Source organism: Melopsittacus undulatus, chromosome 1 (genome assembly GCF_012275295.1).
Source record: "Melopsittacus undulatus isolate bMelUnd1 chromosome 1, bMelUnd1.mat.Z, whole genome shotgun sequence".
In the NCBI taxonomy this organism is placed as follows: domain Eukaryota; kingdom Metazoa; phylum Chordata; class Aves; order Psittaciformes; family Psittaculidae; genus Melopsittacus; species Melopsittacus undulatus.
In genome coordinates this window covers 95,637,419-95,650,891 of record NC_047527.1, presented here as the reverse complement: position 1 = coordinate 95,650,891, position 13,473 = coordinate 95,637,419, and the positions used below count along the sequence as shown (strand labels likewise).

The 13,473-nt window shown below is 36.2% G+C and overlaps 1 protein-coding gene across 2 annotated transcripts in view; it reads right to left on the bottom strand.

Annotated features, from left to right (window-relative positions):
* Positions 1-13,473, bottom strand: part of ATP9B (ATPase phospholipid transporting 9B (putative)) — a 154,645-nt gene that overhangs the window by 59,348 nt on the left and 81,824 nt on the right. For both annotated transcript variants that reach the window (XM_005149860.3, XM_031049651.2), the window contains exon 11: positions 9,600-9,676. In XM_005149860.3, the coding sequence (XP_005149917.1) occupies positions 9,600-9,676 (77 nt within the window). The remainder of the gene's footprint in view (positions 1-9,599; positions 9,677-13,473) is intronic.

Sequence of the window (13,473 nt, the reverse complement as noted above, 5' to 3'; positions counted from 1 at the left end):
AAGGGGGAAGGTAGTAAGAAGAAAGGGATATGCAATACAAAGCAGAAACTGGTGTTGGCAAGGTCACGTTAAGAAACAGAGGCCATACATTTTGAAGACAATTAGAACACAATAAGTGGAAAAAAATTCAACAGTTCCTTCAAAGAAGGGAAATAAACAACTGCCCAACCACTTTCAAATTTACAGCATAGTTCTTTCTATTTTTGTTTGTCTGATGCTTTTTGAGGGTTTTGGTTTAGTTTTGGTTTGGGGTTTTTTTTTTTATTCAGTTTATGTGATAGAAGAAGCAGCCTATCCCTCAAACCCTGAAGGCATCAGTAAATCTGATTTTCAGCTGAGTCACAAATCATCTATCTTTGCTTTTATAAAACAAAATATTTAAGTAGATTCCTGGGAGACTACGAGATTAAGAAAAGATTCCACAAAGTCTCTAAATCATAAAATAAATGAAACTGAACACTGCTTTGTATAAACAGTGTTTGGGGATGCATTCCAAGAGATATGATGGGAAGGGAATTAGCTCTAAGAATACAAAGAGCAATCCACTCTTTGCAAACTAATCCACAATCTAAACCACATTATTTTCATCCAGTACAAGCCAGAATGCTGATTTTAATGCTAAATCTATTCACAGGCTTTCACTCTGAACTAAGGTAAAAAAGGGCAGAGATGACGTTTGTTAAGAATATGACAAACTTGCTACTTAAAGGGTGCAAACAGAAAAAAGCCAATTACCTTAGTTATGACTGCTTTCAGCCTGTATTAAAACAAATACTATGCCCTGATATGAATAGAATTTTCCCTCTAGATATTCATCACTGTAGCTTAAGATTTCAAGTCATGTGAATCATGATGGTTCCTGAGCCTCCTGTACATAGAGAAACACATCAGACTTCAGCTGCATAAATTAGTAAATCTCATAAATAAAAACACACCAAAGCTCTGTCTTGCTGCACATAAAAGAGAAGGCTACCCAGCTAAACAATAACGCCTGTAAAGCATCCTGATACAAAATGTCACCATCAGATGAGCATCTATTTTAAGAATCTTCTGCAGGTCTCTGAAAGATCATAGTTTCTGACATGTAAGACACTCCTCTTTCATAATAATGGTGGAAAAAAAATTAATTTGCTTTGAACATGACCACAACAAAAACTAATCTCTCTGTTCTTCCTATGTAATTCCTTTCCATATTGGGAAAAAGTGAGCAAATTCTGAGACACGTGAAAAGAATTCTACTAATTATTGTTACTAATTATTAAGGTGATGCAAAAGAAAAAAATATAGGTTTGTCTAATAATCACAAGAGCTCTTAAAGATTTACACAGTTGTAGTATCAAGTTTTTAGAACTCTCAAGTTCCAGGAGTGAGTGCATTCATCTTTACTGAGGAAAGCCTACAGTACAATTAACTGAAAAGTGTCAAATTTCTAATAAGATTCAAGTAAGAAAAACAAATAAAATCTACAAAAAAAACCCCAACCAAACAAAAAAACACCAACACCAAAACACAAAAATCAGTATCAACTATGGTACATTGCTCTTATTACAAACACCTGATACACAGAACATAACCTTAACATAGGAAAAAACATAACGGTCTATTTCCCCAACATCAGTATTTTGGTTACCACCACTTTGGCTTGCACACTGCCACCACAGCACTGCAGGCAGAGCATTATGAAGGTGATGCAGCTCTAAGCAATCAGATGAGGTTACAAGTATCTGAGAGGCAGTGCCCTTTGCCCCTACCCTCTCCACCTCCCAGCAGCTGCATTTTGCCAATGGCATGATTAACTCTGCATGGCAACAAAGCCGTAAGGAGCAATGCAAGTGAAAAAGCAAACTCCTGAAACTGATTACCAGCACTGGAGGCAGCAGCTGAGAGAAAACAGCCACCAGGGACTGCCTTGTTTAACAGCTCACAGGGACACTCAAACCAGCTACACAAGCAATTTGCCTTTCATATTGTCTTCAGTAGAACAACAAATTTCAAACGGTTTCTGGGTTTTTTGCCCCAAAGAATTTGTTTTAGCCTACAGGTTACTACAGGTGAAGTGCACTGTTGCCAGTGAACAAGCAACAAGCTGTTGTTATTCCATAAGGATCTATTTTAAGAGTTGTGCAGACTGTTGTGAGATTTTAGGGACTTTCACAGAAATTATTTAACTCCACCATTGATCCTTCCTTAAACACTGGTTTTTGAAACGACCTTTAGCTGCTAAGCTAAATGGTAACATGCTCCTCTTTAAAACACACTAAAAGCCAACAAAAACCAAGCCACTTTTAATGGGAGTCTCTGAATCAGGAAGTGATACATCTCAAAACATCAACAAGTGAAAACAACAAGAAAATTAAGGCTCTAGTAGGTTAGACATGGCTTATAGCTGGTCATTCACATTCTGGAACATACCAATTTTTATCTTCCTATACCCTTATAAGTAGCAAATGTGCTTAACATTGTTGGAATTTTACAGTTAGCAAATCAATGGAACAATTTGACATTAACTCTAAAATATACAGGAAACCTAGAAATTTACTCAGAATACAGAGAAAATACTTTCTCACTACCAAAGAGCCATTCCCCTTGCTTGTTCTATATATTGTTACAGAGCCATTATTTTGCTTAGAACTAAACAGTGCATCTTTGCACATACTTTGCATTGCAGTGGGAGTGTAAACAAAGTGGTACCAGCTGAAGCAGAATTCACCTGATCACATATATGTGTGTTGATTCAACTTCCATATAATAACATATAATAGCACAATAACATAGCAGAGCATAGAGAAGCCCTTCAGTTCAGTACTTGAGCAGCAGTTAAGCTGGGTGACTCAGATGTTGCTTAGCAATGCAATGCACCATGCTAAATTACAGTAACGACGAAAGACCCATCACATTACTTAGTACACCAATTGCATAATAAGTTTAATTGTTGCTTTCAGAAGAAATTAGATGTTAGGGCACAGGTTTTCTGGAACTTTAACTTGTGAACTGATAGCAGGCCATGTCACAGAACAACTTAATTCTGTAGCCCAGGGATATAACAGCAAAGTTGATAAGCAAGTGATGATCTAATATTATTTTCCAGATGCCAATGAAAATACATTAGGATCAAGCTTGCTCTAAGGCTACAGACATCATGTGCATGCAAACCAAACAGTAGTAGTATCCAAGATATAACAGTATGTATGAGAAATGAAACCCAGTGCCTTAAACTGATCACTTTCAGTTCCTGGTTTTTTGTTGTTTGTGTTTGTTCCTGTTTCTCCCCATCATCCTTGATCTCTTTTGCCCCCAGTTTCCCCATTCATAGTCTTATAATTTTATTACTTTTGAAGAGAAGAATGTAAAGAAGAGTATGAATAAATAAATAAATAAATAAATAAACACACACACACACTGCTGTTTGAGAAGCATTGGTAATGTGGGTAAAAATGTCATATCAAGACTCCAAAAAGAAGCAATTGCAAAAGTTGTAGAGTGCTTCAAAATAAACAAAGGAGTGTACAATAAAAACAAATAAATTGGCACAACATACTAGTTTGCCTTAAGTGAATGCTGTCCACACATACACTGAAAGAAGTCAATCAAGAATTTCAGTCTTACTGTTATCTCATTGTTTTAGTATAGTGGTATAAAGCTAGTAATCTTCCAGTTTTCTATATAAAACTGAAAACCTCATTCCTTTATGTGGAAATATACTCTTTACATACAGTCATCTGGGAACTGAAATCCACACTCCTGCTATTTCAGTAAATGGAGTTACTGATAATGACAGTAGATAGGTATTCTTTCTGGCTCAGAGTGAAGGACACAGACATTTTGCCTTTGGTTTGCCAAAACACTGCTGACTGTTTCCAAGCATCCTATGTTCTAATTCCAGACTTGGAAGAACAAGCTTGGCTCCTGTGCTGTTTGGATCTTTCTTCCCAAACTTTTCAGGAAAGGCATCTTTTGTTCTCCCTCCTTAACTAACACTGTTCAGCCTCGTTGAGACACTCTAGGCTTTGAGTGGGTATTCTATTTTCCATCTTTTGCTAATTTCCTTCCTTTGCTCAGAGATAACAGCATATGGAGAGAAAAGTGCCAATACTATATTCCATGTATTTCTTCATGGCCTTATCCCAACAATTCTCTTGTACACCAAAACAGGGATTCTCTTCAAGGGAAGCTGGTGGCTAAGCACTTTCTTGGACAGAAGCTCTGGGCAGAGGAGACAAACTAAATCTGGGGGCTACTTACTACCTGTGGGTGACAGCTTTCTCAATTTTATCGCATAACAAAGAAGAGTTTTTAGGAGGATTATGCACAAAAAGTGGTATATAAACCCTTTTCTTCTAAGAAGTACTTGCAATTTGTTATTAAGGGCCCCACAGCAACTTTTATAATTCTGCTTTTATGCTAGGCCCTACAGACATACAGACACAGAAATAGACTCAATTTCTCATACAGATAGTGAACATCAAATTATCAATTTAATAAGAAAAATGTGCAACTGAAGTTACTGGGCCCCTGCATAACAGTACAGCAGGATAAAGTCAACACATTTCTAAGGTCCTTCTGAAGCTCTTTAGGTAACAGCAAGTTGTTTGTGTTCTTTGAGAGGGAATTTCATGGGGTGTTTTCTTCCCTCTGTCTAAACCAACAAAGAGGATTGATGATGTTGTTCTACTTCTCTTACAGAGAAGACTTGTGGCATAATACAGAAGAACTACTAATGTTAACATAGGTACTTGTAAATAGAAATTTAAGTCAGACTCATGAATGTCAGCCTTTGAAGTAAGAATGGCTTACTAATGAAACTACAATATGCTGGACTATCAAATTTAAGGTTGTTCAAAGAGTGTGTCAAGGAAGGCAAAGCATGTATTTTGAGTACTGAAAATGCTATGCTGAACAGGTAAAGTGGAAAAGCAGTATCAACTTCTGGGAACACATAAATCTGCTCCAACCACTCTCTTTTACTGCAAAGAAGTGGATGGTAGGTGCCCCTCTTTTAGGAAGTATTTTTCAAATATTATTCCCATAAATAGGGAGAGAAAAGGACAAGCATAGAAAAGCCTTTTTAAATGTAGAAAAGTAAATTTGGTCACAAAACACTAGAAAAAGAAGTTTTGTGGGCGGACAGAGAGAAGTGAATTTTTGCATCACACAAAAGAAGAAAACCAATACCAGTTCTTAGATTTTAATTTGTTTAAAACAAAAGACATTAAAAAATATCAGCAAAGCAACAACCATGAGACACATAGTATTTATCTTTCAGACTAGTTAACAATTAGGGAAAACACATTATTATTTTGATTTGCACTGAATGGTTACTATGAAGTTTTACTTCTGATGTTAAAACATAACAGCAAAGGTAGAATTCCATAATATAAGGGGGGAAGAATAGTGTTTTGAATGCTGCCTGTAAGGATTAGCAACATAACTATTTTTGTACTAATCTGAAGCACAGTAGGCAGATTACATGCTGTAGCTCCTTTACAGAGGTTACTGTTTTGTCAGGAGTTATATTTAAGGTTCTCTCTACTCATTTTGATGCATTACTGTGTATATTTTGATTATACACATATATATTGCATAGTCCAAGTAATTTTGATGTTTCAATCTTAGTACACAAAATACATTTCCCCGAATTTATTTCTGTCTCACTCCTAGTATATTGTGTTCAACTACACCCCCACAATCTGTTGCCACCAATAGAAACAAATCATTTACCAAAGGGCTGTGCTAAAAATCTTGCTTTCTATGAAGACCAAATCACGAAAATAACTCTAAATTTAGGTAACAAAAAAGCATTCCGCACTCTAAATAGGCAAAAATGAGAACACTGCAAAATGCCAGACAAAATAAATAAATAACCTTACTTCGTTAATTTCCCTCTTGGTTAATTAACACCTATAAATGACCTTTAGCATTGACAAGTCCAACTTCATCCAGAAAGCCAAGGTTTAAGAATATCTATCCAAATAGGATTGATTACTGATTACAGCATTGTGAGGAACACAATTCAATCTGATCTTTTTTTCTTCTTTAAAGGATGGAACTGCATTCCTGAGTAAGCTGATGTGACTGCCAATGAGGTGAAATGCAGAGTCATCACACTATAATAACGTTGATGTTACCATTTCTACATTTATCTGAAGCACAGAACATACATCATTTTGGACTGAAATTAAACCTTGTCAGAAATAATTTTTCTTTATATTGTTTGGAATTAAAAACATATTGAAATGATCCATTAAGAAAATTCCCTTCTCTCTATCTTTGTGTTTTTCAGACCGTGTCTGCATCCTTAGGCAATGAAATCATTTTTATAATTATAATAAAACAACTAAGTGTTGACTTTAAGTTAAGAAAATTGTTGTCTGAATGACTAAATACTTCAGCAAACACAATTAACTCCCTCTAAGTTTAACACACAGAAAAAACACATGCTTGGACAGGTACATAGAACCACAGAATAGTTAGGGTTGGAAACCTTAAGATCATCTAGTTCCAATGTCCCTGCCATGGGCAGGGACACCTTGCACTAAACCACATTAGCCAAGGCTCTGTCCAGGCCAGCCTTGAACACCACTTTTTCATATGTAAGTTAGCTTAAGTCTATTTCAGTTTTAGTCTTCTGCTCAATGTTTATAGAGCAGGTCTGCAACTCTAAACTTTTATATTGGTTTAGTCAAAAAACATCTATCCTTAAGCAGAAAAACTAAAAGTTTGCCACTAGAAAACCTGAGTTTGTAGTACGAAGTACAGCACCAATTTAATATTCCAGCAAGAAATACAACTGAAGCATCAACCTGTATTTCAATGAGGAGAGGAATGGTAGAAGAGTCAACCCACTGTATTTATTTCTTATTTCTGGACACTGAAATTTGGCAATGTAAACTGAGAATTAGAGATCTCAGTATTTGCTTTCTTCTAAAGCCAGAAGACATAAGCATTACTGAACTATAGTCCTAACAAGAACACATGAACACATTCTGCAAGAAAATGCCTAGAATATTATGTTTATTATTTTCAAAGAGTAGCAGAGAGAGACAGTCTACCACTTAAATCCAGTTCCAAAGAGTACCTGGAACAATTCTCTAAAGCAGAAGAGTGGGCAGACTTTCTTCCTCTTGAGTTTGCAGCAATATCACAATTGCTAAATTAAATTTTGTTTCAGCAACGGTTTGGTGCAGATTTATTTATTTTTGCTTTTAGTGGTTGAATATGTAACCTCTCAACTGTAATACATCTTCTGATCTCAAAGACTATTTTAAGCTCTCTTTGCCATCCTTCTGCCTGCTAATGCTACATACCCCATCCAACATGTAATTATTATTGTCAAGCTTGAGAAAACACAGGAAGATTCTGTCTCCCAAATATACAGGAGGAGTGAACTGGCTACTGTTTGTCTACCTGCTGCAGGATTAACTAGCACAGAATAACACGTACAAGCACCTTTAAAGTAAAAAATGAATATACATATTTAGAATACTGAACATGACTCCTTGAAAGGCCTTTTGAAACCAATGAGTACAGTTTATTTACACAAGCATGACCTGTTTTTATCAGTGGTAGATAAAATAATATTTAAAAATGCAACTTCTAATTAGACTAGACTATTTCAGTTGGAAGGGATCTACAAAGATTATCTAATCCAACTGCCTGACCAATTCAGGGCTGACCAAAAGTTAAAGCCCGTTAAGGGCACTGTCCAAATGGCTCTTCAACACTGACAGGCTTGGGGCATCAGCCACATCTTTAGGAAGCCTGTTCCAGTGTTTGACCACTCTCTCATTAAAGAAGTGCTTTCTCATGTCCAGTCTAAACATACCCTAGAACTGTTACTAATCTACTTATTTTAGATAGCATTCATATACAGATAATAAACACCAGAGAGTATTATTTGTATTTGGCTGTTAGTTTGTGTATGTGCATGCATGTGAATGTAGTATTTTGCTTCTTAGTGCTTAACAAAAATATTAAGTGTATTTAGTTCCCATTGTAGATGAAAGAACACATCTCATTGTTAGCAGCTGTAACAAAGTACTGTGCAAAGGTGATACATGTTTTGGCACAATAGTAAAAGCCATGCTGCAGCTTGTCAACATGCTACTTGATCTTATTTTTGTAGGTTTATTTGCTACTTAATCTTCTGCTGACGATAATCTGGATCAGCTGTTTACTATTACTTGTAATTGTGAAAACATCAGGGAAAATTAAAGTACAAATCCTTTTACCATTTATCATAGCTTCTTGTGTTAAAATGTTTGTGAAAAAAAAAAATTAACAAACTTTTACTAAAAGTCTGATGTACCTCCAAAATGAGCTGAAGCTGGGTAAAGAGTGTTACATTTATGCATCCTCCCCAGTCAATTTACTATATTAAATATTTTCATTTTAAACACTTGCAAGAATAATTTATTAGGAAGAAGTTGTTCAGAATTGTTGGAGAAATTACTAAAGGGCTCTTCCTTCTATCAGATGGAAGACAAAATAATTACACACTATAAACATTCTGTTTCCATTTTACTCTATTTTAAAATGTATGTTACAAAGATTAAAATAATAAAAGGCCATCTTAATCCACGTAATGGTACATATCACCTGTCTTTGTCAATGTGACATTTAAAAGCATCTCTTTATTAGAAACACAAATCAATACGCTCAGGAGACTGCTATAACTGCTTCAAGCAATTTGTATTATCATTTCATTCTTGATGTTCCTACTCAGAGCAACTTGCTATGAATGGTGTGAAAATGGCAACCTGTCACAATTGATTTTTTCTAAACCTCTTGCAAGAATTTTTTCCTTTCTTAATATAATTAAGGATCTTGGTACTAAACACAGGTTTAGGTTGTAAGATAGAGCCTACAACTGAAGTTTCATTTTTCCATAATTGAAGGCCCTCCCCAGCTCACATTAGAAACATTACCAATGAAATGAAGAGCTATTTGCTTTGTTTTGAACTGAAAGAACCTCATACAGAGGGAAGCACTCAAACTGCTGATGTCTTTTCCACAGACAAATCTCCTGACAGCATTTTCAGTGCTTACAAAAACCCCTGGGAGAGTGCTTTGGGTACTGACTGGAACCTCAGTTACCTTGCTCTACTTCCTTGGGGAGCCTGAATACATTTCTGTAGTCTGTTATAAACATTCCTTAAAACTACTAGGTAGCTTTAGCCAAATGCTTTACAGTAAAAGAATGCAGGTAAAGTGAATTAACATTTAGCTGTGAGATAGAAGTATAAAAGTCTGAAGATGTGCATTTATACTTCAAAGACCAATGTTTCCATTGGTACTTGTAATGCTCCTAGCTAAAAGAATAATAATTTTACTACTGAAATGAGACTGAAGCAGAACTGACTTAGAATCACAGAACAGTTTGGGTTGAAAGGGACCTTAAAGATGATCTAGTTCCAACCTCCTGCCACAGGTAGGGACAGCTTCCACTAGACCAGGTTGCTCGAAGCCCCCTCCAACCTTGCTTCAAACACTTCCAAGCATGGATTTCTCATTCCAGACTTGTAGATTTTTGAGTTTAGGTACATCTATTTTTAAGTTTTACAAAAACAGAAGTAGGAAATCACACAGAAAGGCTAAATTACCTTATTTTTAGGATTGGACGTGTTCAATACACTTCTAGTTTCCTTGCCTGTGTAAATGACAACACCAATTACAGTTCCTGAAAAACAAACAAACAAGAAGTAAGGTAGAGGTGTCAAGTATCATAAAATAACAGAATAGTTTGTGTGTGAAGGGACCTTAAAGCTCCTCTAGTCCACCCCCCCTGCAACAAAGAGGGACATCTTCAGCTAGATCAGGTTGCTCAGGACTACATCTAGCCTGGCCTTAAATGTCTCCAGGGACATCAAGTAGTTAAGAGAAAATCTGACTGAATTAATGCTTGTGGTAATTTACTGTCCCTCAAATGAATCAACTTACGAAAAAGCCCAAACACTTATGCAATGTCCACAGTATCATGAATGGCGTTTTTCAGAAGTGACTACGAAGGGTTGTTGTAACTTCTTTAATTAACACTCTTAGAAATGACAACAAGCTTCCCTTTTTAATAGAAACAATATTTTCATTGTAACTGCTTGAAAACTTGTATTTTAATTTAAAATATTCTCCAACTGTTTTCAGAAATTAAAGCACAGCATAACTGCATTTCACAAGGAATACAAAAATGAGTACAATGAACACATCACACACAAACGGCCTGATATTCTGTCATCTATTATGATATAAAAATCTACTTCACTCCATTAATTACTTTGATAGAATCCCATACAAAAATATTCTCCTGCTTATTAACTTATAAAAATGATTCCCCAGTTCCAATTATCTTTCAAGTTTTACTGCATGGCATAGTAACATTTGGCTTCAGCATCACTAAATAAAGTTTTATATTAAACAAAAACTTAGGGTTTTATTAATATGCCGCTATCACACTTCATAGCACAAAACAACTCCCTGCTTTATGCAGTACTACCGATAATACTTTTTGTTGGCTTTATGCTGTAAAGAAATAATTAACATGTCAGAAACACCCTGCTCAGAAAACTTTAAAAACTGCAGAAATATTACACATACATCTGGCATTAATTAACTTAATTCGTCTTTGGAAATCAGGACCACGTGCCAAGATCTGCTATCGCTACTCTTGTAGTGTAACAGGTCATAAAAAATTGAAGGAACACACAAAGAAAGAATGATGACAGTTAAAGATGTCGGCATTAAAGAAAGGAAGTTTCATTTACAGAAAAATGAGAATGAAAGTGAAAACTCCACACACAAAACATCAGGGACTATACATTACATCTTCTGGATGACAAAAAATTAGTTTCTCCTATCATTTTCACCTCTGTACTCTAGCCTTTTCGTTAAGACTTCCCTTGACATAACATTTTCCCCAAAGCTGCAAATCTGCACATTAAAATGGAAGTAATATGCCCTCAACACATCCCCAAATACCCCTTGACTTTTGTAATAGCCATTGATCCATAATTCTGAACTCTTTCTATTGGTCTCTAACCAATGCCCTTATTCCTTTGGGACACTTTATTTTGAAGTGATCCTCTGATCTGACTTTTGTCCAACAGAATACACTGGATGACATCCTGTAGAGAATCCCCTCCTGCATACCCTGACAATCTCTGCCTTTGTAGGTCCTTAGCTCAGTAAAAACTGGGGAGGACATCTCTGATACAGCTGGCAGCTTTCCACTAAATTTCACATGGCTGAGCTGCTGCAGCTCAAGAGGAAAGCTGTCCTTACTCATCCCCATTTTGCTTCTTGAAAAGTTGGTTTCAAGGGTGAAAGTTGGATAAAATGCATTCTGATGACTGAATTTTGATCACAAGTTTGGCTAAATCTGACTGAGCTGCTGCTTTCACTATGCTGTTGATCTTTGCTTTTAAAAGTTTGAGAATGTTAGTTACTAGCACAGCATCACTATTAAACCTATGGTTCCTTAGACTTGAATTATGTCAGTGCAGGGAACTTGAAGACTAATCTTAAGTGTTGTCCCACAGTGCTGCACCAGGGACAGTTCTGGTGTTCTGGATGGGGTTTTTTACCCACTATTCTTCTTCACTATCCTCAGCAAATCTAAGCTTATTACCAGCTGTGAAGATGCATACTTGCACTGAACTGTGAACTGGCCCACAGTACAAAGAACTGAATCCAGTTTGGAGTTCCTGGAAGCATAGCTGTACTACAAACCTGGTCTTACTACAATGACTCGAGTATTTGTTATGTATGGGCCTTTGTGCAAACTGTCTCTTATTAGGCAACCTCTGACTGGGAAGGGCAGAGTGTCAACGGAGAGAGAAGTTACAGGAGTTACTACCAGAATAAACTTGTGGGCCTGGACAAAATGCAAAAGAGGACTTGTGCAGAATGTGCACACACAAATAGTCACATATGCTCCGAATCTGGTGTGTGATCCCAGGCACTACACAAACCATATAAAAACAAGAGAATGCTAAAAATTAATTAAATTTGTGTGTAGAACTTGGCACAAAATAGTGCTTTTTACAGCTGTGCAGTTATACAAATTGTTCTCATTTTATCTAAAGTGACTTTGAAAGAGTGACACCTGATCAAAAAATTCCATTAATACAAATCTCCCCTTAACAGGTATCTCAGCAGGTCTCTTAGAAAACTGCATTATCTTGTTTGGAGTTTGAACCACACTGATCATTACAGTAAATGGAGAGCAAAAAGTTAAAAGTTCATACTGTAGTGGACCTTTTTAAATTTTAATAGCTGACTTTCCCTTCTCTTTCCAAAAGGGAATCTACCAAAAGCTTTCAACAAACAAACACCACAGTCAGTAATGTAACGGACACAAATGATCTGAGAATAAAAGATAACCAAACAGATTTTCAGAATTCTTAGTGGTTTAAATTATTTGGTAATATTTAAAGTTGTCTCTTCAGTGATAACAGTTTTGAAGTTTTCACTAACCAAGCCTTCATTTTCTTTCAGGCAGTATGATTAATTCCACAGCAACAACATAGATATTAAGAATGGCAGATAAGACTCCATACCTGGCTGTTACCTTTCTGAAACTCACTGGGTTCCTGCCTGTAAGTGGAAAAGTCAGAATATTTTTTCCTATCTCACTTCTGAAAGAACAACAAAAGGATGGCTACATGCTTTGGACTTGAGAGACGGGCTTTTGATTTCCACCCCTTCCAGAGGCTTCTACCGTGATCCTGGCAAATCGGTCTTTGTAGCTTTTGTGGTTCAGATAAACATCATACACAGCCACCAGATCTATCTACATCAGGGCTTCACAGCAAGGGGCAGAAAGCATCTGAGATTTGGTAGCAGTCAGAATCTCCATTTAGGTATCTAAGCTACCAATTCTGAGACTAGAACATCTGGGTATATATATTAGGTGTGACAAAATGTTTTGGGTTTTTTTGGGGTTTTTTTTTTCCATTTAGCTTACTATTATTCTAAAGGTAAGGAGACATACTGAAACAAAGGAAAATAAGAACCTTCCAAATGTGCAAGTTTGAGAAATCTCCCTCTCTTGAACATTATTTGTTGATATAAAAAAAAAAGCTGTGGAATAGCTTGAGTTGTCTGACACTAAATGACTTTGTTAAGCCAATTTTGTGGTGCCCAAAATAATAAAAAAACCCACCCAAACAAAAAACCCCTCTTAAAATTATAGCAAATGTTTTTCTTGCTGCTTGTACTCTCTAGCAATAGAGTTTTTTTCTTTCTTTTTTTCCTATAGAATCCATTACTGTAGTATCCTGATATTTTCCTGAGCTTTTGTAATTTGCAGTCAACATGCAGTTGGTAAGATTCTCTTTGAAGCCTTTACACTTTTACATTTACTGTTACTGATCTGCAAAGATGATTGATTTGTGGTCTCTCTCCACTAGAAGACGTCAAGACGTCAGCAACCAGAGCTCTAGTTTTCTGAGGTATTCCCCACATAATTCCCTACTCTTAGCC